Genomic DNA, 12719 nt, shown 5'->3' on the forward strand with positions numbered 1-12719 from the left:
ATTTGACGCGCATGCGCGAAAGAACCGGACGTGTCTACCTGTATAGAGAGTCTTCGCCTTCTTTCCGAATTTTCCGATTTGGTTCGGTGATTCGTGTGTACGTGTAGGATTTGTGCGGGTGTGTCATCGGTCATCTGATAACGCGTAGTGTTACTTGTGAGAAACAGATAATTTGTGCGAGACGAGAGACAACGAGACGAGGATCGCGATATGGTGAATCTTCATACTGTGCTACGAATTAACGACACGCGTGATGCCGTAGCAATGGCTTGATTATCACTGTTCTCTTTTGTTTTGTCTACAGATGCAATTTATGCTACTATTCAGCCGCCAAGGGAAGCTTCGTTTACAGAAATGGTACGTCGCGCATCCGGACAAGCTGAAAAAGAAGATCACGCGTGAATTAATTACCACGATACTCGCACGAAAACCAAAAATGTCGAGTTTCTTGGAATGGAAGGATGTTAAGGTTGTTTACAAAAGGTACGGAGCTGATCAATGATATAATAATTCGCTGAGGACTAGTCTTTTGTTAATTCCGATTAGTTTAGAAAAAAATTAGCCGATTAAATTTAATTACCAACTGTAAAACTTGAAACATCCATAACCTAGTTTTTTTATTTATTTTAATTAAATGATTATTATTTAATAATAAAATTGTATAATTCCAATATTATGTTTTACATAAATTATATAGAAAATAGACAAAATAATCATTAATTTTAAGTCTTATTGATAATTTATAAATTTGGACAATTTTCAAGTTAATTGGAGTTAGTAAGACTAGTCCCAAAAGTAATTTTGACTAAACTTTAACTAACTTAATCTGTGATTAACTTATCGAGTATTGAATGTATCATTTTAACATAGATAAAAATATTAAATCATTGTTATTTAACATATGGAAGAAAATATTAGGGATAAAGAATTATATGGAAGTGCTTTGCTCTCTCTTTTGACAATTTTGTTGTGTCACATGGATAAAATAATTAACGATTAATTAACATAGATATAAATACCCAGTAAAACTTTATTTCTATTAAATTATCAATCAGTTTTGTCAAAGTTGTCCTGATTTGTAATGTCGCGTTTTACAATGCGATTGTAAAAGATTTTTCTTTATGCCTGTAAAAAAACTCTTTGGATTTATGCTTACAGATACGCAAGCTTATATTTTTGCTGTGCAATTGAGCAAAATGACAATGAATTGCTGACACTGGAGATTATACATCGATATGTTGAATTATTGGATAAGTATTTTGGCAGCGTGAGTATTATATTATTGAAATAATATATTTATAAGGTATTTTTTTAAATTTGTCGTTTAAAATATATTATAATTTATTATTGATAATATATTTATAGGTATGCGAGTTGGATATAATTTTCAATTTTGAAAAGGCATACTTTATCTTAGACGAATTGCTTGTCGGTGGGGAGATTCAAGAAACTAGCAAAAAAAATGTATTGAAAGCCATTGCTGCCCAGGACCTGTTACAGGAGGTTAGTTACGGGGATGTACCCCTTGAATTGTAACATGTCTTAATTTATTAATAGCACACAAAGGTTGTACACATGTTGTTTTCTTTTATAGTCAGTTTTTTGACTATAAAAGTATTTTTAGATCGTTTTATTTTGCTATTGTTTACATTTAATGCATATTTAATCAGCTACCTAGCAAAACTATCCATAGATAGAAAGTACAAATGAAAATGTTATATTTGCATTTGCATAATATTTAGTCAACGTTTACCAATTACGTTAAAACGATCTATACGCTATTACTCCTTCTTGCCAGTCATGTGTCGTTTTGACTAAACGAACATAATATCGCAGGAGTCCATCTTGTATAAAATCTATTTAAACTAGATGAAATTATACAATGAAATTGCTTTTCATTTTCTAATTTTAATTTTTTGCATTAATTTAATATTTTGTTTTTATAACAATCAGCATGTAAAATATACAATATTGAAACATTTTTTTTACATATAATCGGCTTTAACCATTATCTTGAACATTTTCATTTAACATCTAGTGATAATAGATTTATACGAATACATAAATGAATACTTACAAGATGCATGAAGGCATTTAAAGATATTAATAATTGTTTCTTTACGTGAAGCAATTCGAATTTCCTAGCTTTAGTATTGCCTGTCTTCTTGCATAATCACAATGTACATATTATATCTATCTATAAATAGATGAGCTTTCTTCTTTGTTGATAGTTTGTGTTGTAATATTTGATGTTGCACGTTGTGATCGAACGATATCTAGCTTTTGCATTCGCATTGATACTACTCCGTACATATAAAAAATATTGCTCGTATGATATATATATTCACAATTTAGCGCTATGCGTTTACAAGTTATTTCACATGTGCTGTTTTATATAACAGAATATGACGAAACCTGATAACTTTTAATATTCCGTAATATTGTTTTTTACGTTACATATTATAAATATTACTACAGACATTGGGATATATTTTCAAAAGCAATAACTTTCTTATGTCAAGTTTTTGATCTCTCTTTCCTTGTCCAAGGGCCTCTGTTATAAATATAGCACTCAACTTTTCTATACATTTTAACTGTTTTTTTTTTTTAAGCATGAGCAAATATATCGTCTGCATTGTAATGTCATATATCGATGATAGAAAATTGTAAGATAACAAGTTTAAATATTAAATATTAAAAGTTGTTATAGGCAATCTTGCGTGCGTAAACGCTTATATACGCTTCTCGTTTGATCTTTATAAATGAGTTTGTATAGTACTTTATTGTTAACATTTTAATTATTGACAATATTAAGTGTTTATGCAGTATTTATACTAGCGAATACTATTTGGTAATATTGTTGCGTAATTTATATGACCTGAAAAGATATTTTTTGAAGTTTACATTATTTTTCTTATAAACGTATAAGAAACGTTGACCACTTTTAGGTTTTTGATAATTGTAATTTTGATAAGTGTAATTTAAATCAAGGAATATACATATAGTACAAAAGAAAATATTTAATATCTGCTGAAAGATAATTTTTATTCAACTCAGTAGAATGTAAAGAGTTTACAGTCAATTCTATTTATTGATGATGCTAAATTTTTTAACCTATGTGCTATGAAATTTTTCTGTATATATTTTTATGCTCAGGTAATTGTGTGTCTCGGGTGCTTAGAAATTGTTGACTCGCAAAAAGAGACGCGGTCTCTCTCGCTGCGCATTTACTTGGCGCGAGACTCTACTGTGTTTCTTGATATATGATATTTCAAATTTTGTACAAAGATCTTATGTAAAATATACTGCAAAAAAAATTGATAGATCAAAACGAGATGTTCTAAATTGGTGATATAAGCAAATATATAAAATGAAAGTTGAAGATAATTTAAATTTTATTTAAAGTATGCACGTTATTCGAAATTTTTTTAAATGTAATGAGTGAAAAATATTCTTCACTGTTATTTCATTCATTTTGCCATTTGAATAGCTCAATTGATTAATTTGTATATTAAGAATATATATATTGTTTTCAGTATATATGCCATTGATTTGATTAGAATAATATAGAGTATCATTATTCATTCTAGTCTATTATTAGCTTTTTTAAATAAAAAATTACTAAAAGAAATAAGAGTCATGCTTTATATTAAAAAATTTTTCTAATTAAAAAAATATAATCTATAATTTAATTTAAAAAGTAAATACTTTTTGCCTTATTTGTCGTTATATTGTTCTGTATGTATATTACAAATTTAAATATTAACATTTTTTAAAAATTTGATAGATTGTTAAGGTATTTTTTCACCATTCTTATTAATGGTTAATAAATTATGACAAAAAGTTTTGTCATAATTTATTAAGTTTTTAAAGTATATAATTTAACTAAAGTCATGAACAATTGAGAAATATTAATTAAATAAAAGTATTAATACATACTGTATTTATGAATAATACGTACTTAAATATTGCATACAAATACAAATATTAAATATTACATACAAATACAAATATTAATTATTACATACAAATTTAAGAAAGAAATCAGGCATAATCTGAATACAACATATAATAAATTCTTTGTAAGATACGTTATTTAAACGATAAAACAGAAGTTTCTGTAGGACGAGCTTATAAAATAGTGCATAATATCCCATTGTATTATATAAGTTATTTTCAATATTAAAATTGCGTTTGAATTGTTGAAACTGTATATGTATTGGTTTAAAGAAAACCATGTGCATGTGATGTTGACAGAATGATGATTAAATATTCTAAAACCGAATTAAGAAGTGTTACTAATAATTAGATTGCGGATTTGCTCAATCGGTTCGCTAAGGTATTGACGACAGTCATTGTGCGCGGCAAAATGTGAAAGCGGGAAGTATAAGAAGTGTGGATGCAGTAAAGAGAAAGGTATTGCCGGGCATATCGGCTGTTGAAAACCAAGCGATTAAATCAGACGAGCTAATTCGCAAACTGCTATTAACTGCCATATGACTATATGTTTATCAGATTCGTACGAAAGCATGACACCAATGCAATGATTTATGCACTTGTACCATTTTTCATATAGGTAAAAAAAACGCATTAACGTATTGCCATATCAATATATTATAAATTTTTTTTATTCAAATTTATTATAGATTAATCAGTTATTTCATAGATTACGATAGTGAGATAATAGAATTAGGATAAATGAGAAGTGTATTACGTATATGTTTGCCGTTTATAAATAGAATGTTGATATGTGTACATGTATGCCTTCAAAATCTAATAAATATTTTTAAACAATTGTATTCATTTTGTAACATTTGTCTCGTATATTTTGTTTTCTAAATAATGTATCACTTAGTTTTACTTTTCACGGAAATATCAAATTTCAAAAAAAATTTTACGCAATTTTATTAATAATATTATTAATTCTTTTACACAGGATAAGGCATTTAAACTGTGGCTGTAATTTTATAATAATTGATTTTTTTTTAAATATTGATTCTTGGAAAAAAAATGTTATAAGTAAAAGCTATAAAATTTAAAGTTGTTGCAATTAGATGCATTGTCATTGTAATTAATAACTTGTATCTGTCGAGAAAAATCATTTTATATGCACAATTTTGTCTAAACAAAATAAGACAAAAATGACAACGGAATATTATTTTTATAATACATAATTATATTTATAATAACATTGCTGAAATTTTGAAAACATTTAAAATAAACGTGGCTTAAAAAGAATACTATTTTTGTATATACGTAAAGAATTGATAATATAATATTTAAATGTTGATATTGCACAGTATAACATCGTGTTAAGCCCACGGTAAATAGGGATAAAGTAGAAGTTTAGCGAAGACTAGTTAGTTTTTCTTTGTTTGTTGTGGAAGGATGAAGCTGTGGAAGGTGCTCTGCGGGAGATAGGGCTTTTATAGGTACCCTATTGTTTGCATGAGCTTCACGGACAGAGTATCGACCCACATGATCGACCGAAAAACAAGAAAAGGCTTACCCGCTGCATGATGCCATTACAACTCTACTATATAAATACATAAATTTTCAAGTCAACTTTACTAGTCATATACGAGATGTTTGAGGTGTCGTGCATTTTTTTTTCAATGATGACTAGAAGATTAATTGATAAGAATATTCAATTGTACATCAATGTTTTTTCTTTTTTAATTTTTAATAGAATGTAACGTGGCAATTTAAAATTCTGTCAACAAGCATTGCTGCTTATTAAATTAAAGAAAATATGAAAAGTTTTTTATATATTTGACAAATGTCTTTATGAAAATTGATTATTTGCTTATAATTCATAAACTTGTTGCTTTCGAAATAAATGTAAAAATATTCTTTTTAATATTAGTTTTTAATAATTGCAATTGACAGAAAGTGCACGGTGCCTGGAGCACTCTCTGTGTATGTTACAATATATTTTTATATTGAAAAAAATTCTTACATATAGAAAAAATTGTCATGTTACTAACCAAAGGCTGAACTATGGTTCTTAATCATAACTTTTAACATACGTATTAACGAGTAAGTGATATATATAGTTACCCTCTACATATTTTACTCTTCAACTATGGCAATAAAATTATTTGTATTTGTAAGCTATTTTTATGAAAGCGTTGTATATTGTATACTACTGAAAAGCGTCAGTATTAATGTGACTATGGTATAGAACGTATACTTCTTATCCATCTATGTATCTACTTAAAAGAGAAAAGAAAGGAATCTATCTTTATTATATAAATAATTGGAAACTTATATATCTCTTTATACTCTTTATATATGTACATACTCATGTGATATATAAGCATTGTCAATTTTTAATGTCATAAATTAAGTGTATTAGTAATAAATATATCGTACGAAATCTTTATATTGTAATTGAAAATTAGCACATATAATACCTTGTTAGCGTTATGTTAGTCTCAGGTAAAAGTGACACACATCTCAACTTTTTGTTGAAAATTAATTTAGTAAATTATTATTAAATAATATAAGAGATTCGCAAAGACAACGAAATAATATGTTAGTTGCATATCTCTTATTACAAGCTATCGCGCGGTGCAAGTATATTGAGCCGAATCGTATTCATTCTGATCCCATCTGGAGGATTTTCACAATTCAACACGTTGCATGTACAACAAGCAATTTTTTTATTGGCGCTTAAGATTTCAATCGAGGCAATACATGAACATGCGCTTTGTGTACCCAAACAAGTAAAAGTTACTCGGTTATATGAAAAGGGTTCAGTTCACCATTTGAAGCTGCATCAAGAAGGGAATTTTATTATGAAGTAGGTACGTGTACGTTTATATACATATATATTATATATTTTTTTCATACTTTTCGTAATGTGTGTTTATGAAGTGCAGCGTCAAAGTAATTGATCCCTGTTCATATTATTATAAGATATTCCGAATAATGGTATCGATAAATTTGTACTCTTGTATGTTGCAGGAGGAGACTCCTCAGGGATTTTTCGAAGATCACGGATTGGGATAATATTCTTTAAAACGATATGAATACTTTTTCGTAAGTCTACATTCCCATAACTGTTTTACCATTCCACGTTTCTATTAGTGTCTCATGCAATTCTTATATTATTATTTGAATTTCAAAAATTTAAAAAGAAAAAAAAACAAAAAAAACGGATATAAATTTTAGATACATTTTATTTTATTTAAAGCGAAGTTGTGCAAGTTTAACATTTCTTGGTTATTTCGTTATTTGTTTATTGAGCGAAGAAATGACATAGAATACTTGAAAATTATCGAAAATTATCAATGAGAGATTAAATTTCCGCGTTTCTTACATAGTACAAGAAATGAAAAAATGCGATTTCTTAAATTAGACTTTTTCTTTACGGAAATTTTACTTACATATTACGAAATACAATCGAGTGAAGTGAATGCATATCAAATATAGCATTCACATGAAATTTGAAACATAAGTTATTTATACACAATCACTCATGAGATGTGATGTATTGTTAATTAAATATCGTATTCTGCATTACATAATATAGCATCAATGAAATTCCGGATCTTCCTCTGATCTTGGATATACAATAACAAGTGTCCGCACACTTTCAATCATTATTAGCAAAACCGTTACAATCTATAATAATAAGACTATTCTCTGATTGGAATGTTAAAAAATATACAGACTGATTGGTGAATCGGTAATAATTATGTATTCTTTGACGAAACTTGAAAGGTTTTTCATTAAGGTCAAAGTTGATCAAGTTTAATTAGTAATGATATTTTTGGTATTTATAATTATAATTAAGGTCATTAAAAGGATAATATTAATATACCAGATTGATATATATTTGCTAAATATGAGTTACATATGAATAGCAAGTCATCGAACAGTAATTTTACAAATTGTTAAAATTGTAGTTTATAAAATTAGTTATATGAAATAAAATTAGTAGTTGCGCTGCTACTTGTAATTTTATTTAAAAAAGATCGAACATATCGAAGTTTACATCTTTACTATCGATTCTTGTTTTTTGAGATGGATCCAGAGAATAATTTAAGAAATATTAGTATTTTTTTAGAATAATTATAACAATATAGTTTTCTTTAACTCTTAACAGATATAAATTTGCATTTTGAGAGACTATCATTTTTACAAATCGTTTACTCTCCAATTTTTAAAATCTCTCATTAAATAAGCGGAAACACCTGCGAAATCATAAACTAGATAGAAAGTAGTAGTTCAAATTTATGCTATATTTATTTGAGTTTATTTGAATTGAGAATCACAAGTTTTAATATTGTATTTTAATCTATTATATTTTTATTTCATATTTTATCCTGTCATTATTCACAAAAATTATATTAATATTTTATTCTATTATTATTTTATATAATATATTAATATACAGTTTAATAATTATAGAGCGTTTAATAAAAATGTCCAATATCAAAAGTTTATGTTAGTATTAGGCCAATGATCTGGCCAATGACTGAGTATATTTTATTCGTTCAGTTCTCTATATATTACTTTCGTGATTTAGTAGTAAATATAATAGTAAATACTTTCACTTCATTCCTCGTCATAAATACAGTTAAGAGTTAAAGAATATTTTAATTATTTTAGTATTTACCTTATTATGATGATCGCATTTGGACGACACAAGTTGAATTTAAATTTAGTTTTTTGGCAATAGATTATTAGAAATGTTTAATACGATATACATATATATGCCTCTGTATTCTTGTTAAAGAGTTGCATCGTACCGTGTATTTTTATGAAGCTTAAAGCGTGCATACGTATTGTAGCGAAATATAAAAGTTATCGATTTTCGTGTCTAATGCAATTGTTGAAATAAATCGAGATATTTTGTTACATAAATGTACACCGTTGAGACGTGCAATCGAAGTATACCGACATGTGTTAGAAATCTCGATTTGTACTATTCATGTTAAAGATCAGACAATAAGTTAAGTACCTACATTCCTAAATATTTGCTTGTAACATTTATACGTTACGATATTACGATGTATACACACGCGTTGTACACATATCTAATAATAATAAATGTAATTGAATCTGATTCGTATCCTGAGAGGATATTTGTGTCCAATAAATAGTGTGCTTGTTTGAAGTGTTTAACATGCAGTTACTCCTCTTTGAAGATTTTAGAGGATGAAAGATATATTTACTAGGGGTGTGCGGGTACCCGAAATTACGGGTACCCGAGCTTCGGGATTTTTTTTTCGGGATCGGGTCGGGATTTTTTTTTTCGGGATTGGGTCGGGACCCGAAAGTTTGTAAAATTCAGGTATCCAAAAAATGTTGGGTACCCGAAATCGAGTCCGGGACCCGAAATTGAGTCGAGACCCGAAATCGAGTCGGGTCCCGAAATCCTGTTGGAACCCGAAATCGAGACAAAATCCCAAAATTTTGTAAATTTTGAATACTTGGATCTAAAATTAGGTTAAGAAGCGGTCATAGATCTAAATACCTTATACATTGGTGTGAGAAAAAAATTACTAAATTTTAATAATTATTTGTTTGAATATTGCCACAATAAAATTTTTTCCGAACGTAAATGTATATTTATTCAGTACAAGGAGCGACCACTAATTTAATTATTATTTTTTATTGATTAAATACTTATGTACTGTAAGTAAATATTTTATTGGCAGTATTTAAATTTAGTAATTCAATATAAACAAAATGCCTTACGTAAATTTAGTAATTTTTTTCTCACATTAGTGTATAAAGTATCTAGATCTCTGACCGCTACTTAACTCGACTTTAGACCCGAGCACTCAAAATTTACAAAATTTTGGGGTTTTGTTTCGATTTTGGGTCCCGACCCAATTTTGGTACCCGTAAGTTTCGGATACCCGAATTTTACAAAGTTTCGGGTTCCGATCCAATCGCGAAAAAAATTTCCGACCCGACCTGAACCCGAAATCTCGGATACCCGCACACCCCTAATATTTATCTAAATTATATACATATATAGCTTTTTTGTTCGATTTTTTGTGTCTAAACAGTCTTTTTGTTAGATAAATATCGCTTAAAAATTGATAAGACTTTAAAAACTGGAGGCATGATATTGTTACACGATATATTATGAAAGATGGAGCGCGACAAGATTTATTTGTCTCTGTCTGTTAAAATTCGATTTATATTTCGTGTAATGTCATTACCTGCGTAATGTCATTTTAGTTAAGCATTAATGCATTTAACACTTTAGTTTTTTTTTATTCCACTTATATTGCATTTTATTGCAAAGTATACTTATACCTTAAACAAATAATCTTAACATTCGTTTATTATCTAACAAGGCACGTAATATTCTTATCCTTGCACTTAAAAACACGATTGGTCTGCGACACGCAGATACAATCGTAAAAGTCGCGTTTTATATTACGTTAAACTATACAAAACAGCGTAGTATACATACCTTGTCATAAACGAATCAAAATAGTTGATAAGTTATTTTTTTTTTTTGTTGCTACTGCTGGTACTGATGTTTGACGAAAGCGACTGGACTGTAGGATAAGACTTTATCAATGTTAAGAATGAAATATGTATTATGTTAAGACCGAATGTTGCATTGACAAAAGACGATGCTTTGTGCTCCGTCCAAAAATAAAGCAAATAAATAAAACCAGATGATGTTTTTTATGTTATTATTGCACCAAATAATACTTCGGAGCTGTCTCAATCCTTTGTGCTCCGCAACAAATCCGACATTTTGCTCCATCAACTCCAAAGGAAAATGAAAGGATTCTGAAATAAAGAAATAAAAAGTTTTAGACACTTCTTGATATAGAAAGTAAAGAATATATTTTGAATATTTCATGATTATTGATGTGTATTAAAAAATAATTTGTTATTTTGTTTTAAAATTTAATAATGTATGATATACAGGGTTGAGTAATTATTTAAAAAGTTAAACAACAAAGTTAAAAAGTTAATAACTTTTGACTTAATTTTAAATGATTTAATTTTTAACATTAAGTAGTTATTTGTGAAATACATAAACTTTGATTTATTAACTTTTACCCGAAGTTAAAACTTGATCTAACTTTAGAAATTACATTTGTATTTTATTTGTAAAAGAAAAAAGTATATTTCCATAAAAAACACAATATTTCTTTGTTATTTCAGGTAAACTTAATTTGCAAATAAAATATTAAATTTGTCTGATGATCCATGTTATAATTGTTTTGTATAATCTAACTTTAGAAACTTATGAATTTCTAATTTATGAATAATGCTTTTCAAAATTAACTTTTAATTTAACTTAATCTTAACATAACTTTTAACTAGTTAGTTTTTTGTTCATGTAATTTTGAATGTAACTTAATTTTATAAGCTATTAACTTTAATTTAGTTAAAAAAATTATATTAACTTACCTAACTCTGATGATATCGTTTAAAGCATTTATCCATATAAAGTTCTAATTTTCTTTTACAGGAAAACAGTTTTCTTTTACATTAAATTTAGACGTCGAAAATTGAAAATATTTAACAACGCAATGACGAAACTATATATAGTAAAATATTGATCTAACATAAATATTGAATCGTATATGAACGTTTTTGAACATGCCGAGTGATTTATGCATTTAAACAACATTAGCACGGAATATTAATATCTGCGTGTATTTTTAAGTAGCGATCGATCGCTAGTAATTGTTTCGTGAATATTCCTGAATATTAGACTGTCAGCAAACTAATTAGACGAGCCAGAGGGGCTATAATTTTATGCCAAACATTTGCCAAAGAATAATGCAATTGTATCATATGTTGCAGCTTTATGTCGAATAAAAGAAGACATTACTTTTTCGCGAAATTTTCATAAAGGGCGAGAGAACGGGGAAATCTGCTGCCGATCGTTTTCTTAAATTTCCGTTTTAACGCGGAAACTATCATCGAATTTAATTACATATTTCTAATGCACCGCTTGGAAGAATATGTACCTGATTATACCAGTAGTTTGTAATAAGTTGATGCATTTAGCATGCCTCTCTTTCTCTCGTATTGAAATTTAAACCTGTTTCATTCACATTTGATCGCACAATAGAGAAAAGGAGAAAGAGGTAGAGAGAAGAGAGAGAGAGTTAGTGAGAGGGAAGAGAGAGAGAAAGAGAAGAGAAAAAGAGAGAGAGAGGGAGAAAGCGCGGCGAGATATAACTTTATAATGTTCGTCAATGTAGGCATGTGCAGCAGACGGTTTAATGAATACAACGGACGTGACAGGGATGTGAAAATGCGTGCCACCCCCTCGTGCTTCCGTTATTGAAAAATCCAGCGCGAGGCGTCCGCAACTCCCCCGATTCACGCGGCTCATTGTGCTCATATATGTATGTGTGTGCGTGCATGTACAATCGCGTATATCCCGCACGCGTGTATCGCGAGCCAGCGAGCGAGCGAACACGAGCGCGCGCGCGCTCCGTACAATGCGACGACGGGCGTCGCGATGATAATAGGTTGCATTCATTATCGAGAGGCGACGATTAAATGGAACGCGTTGCCGCTTTCTGTCGCCGCCTTTTGCCGTCCTTATTCATGGTTGCGCGCGCGCGCGCGCGCGCGCTAAGATCGGATCGCGCTCGGAGAAGAATTGGGGGGGTGCGGAGGGAGAGGGGGAGGGCATCCGACACGGCGCGCGGTTCGCCCGCGAATAACGAACGCGGCCGCAAATCGGCAACTGCAGGGTGAGGACAGGTGAG

General features: G+C 29.3%; 1 protein-coding gene across 2 annotated transcripts; it reads left to right on the forward strand.

Moving 5' to 3' along the window:
• LOC105203644 (AP-1 complex subunit sigma-2) lies at positions 1 to 10653 on the forward strand. 2 transcript variants are annotated; one of them, XM_011172498.3, is made up of 5 exons: positions 1 to 213; positions 305 to 483; positions 1159 to 1267; positions 1366 to 1503; positions 6970 to 10653. In XM_011172498.3, exons 1-5 carry the CDS (start codon positions 211 to 213, stop codon positions 7012 to 7014), a joined length of 474 nt encoding a protein of 157 aa, XP_011170800.1. In that variant the 5' UTR covers positions 1 to 210; the 3' UTR covers positions 7015 to 10653. The 2 variants fall into 2 exon arrangements, with proteins under 2 accessions (XP_011170800.1, XP_011170801.1); XM_011172499.3 differs by lacking the exon at positions 6970 to 10653 and adding an exon at positions 5388 to 6385.
• Positions 10654 to 12719: the final 2066 nt, after the last annotated feature.

Source organism: Solenopsis invicta, chromosome 1, assembly GCF_016802725.1.
Source record: "Solenopsis invicta isolate M01_SB chromosome 1, UNIL_Sinv_3.0, whole genome shotgun sequence".
In the NCBI taxonomy this organism is placed as follows: Eukaryota; Metazoa; Arthropoda; class Insecta; order Hymenoptera; family Formicidae; genus Solenopsis; species Solenopsis invicta.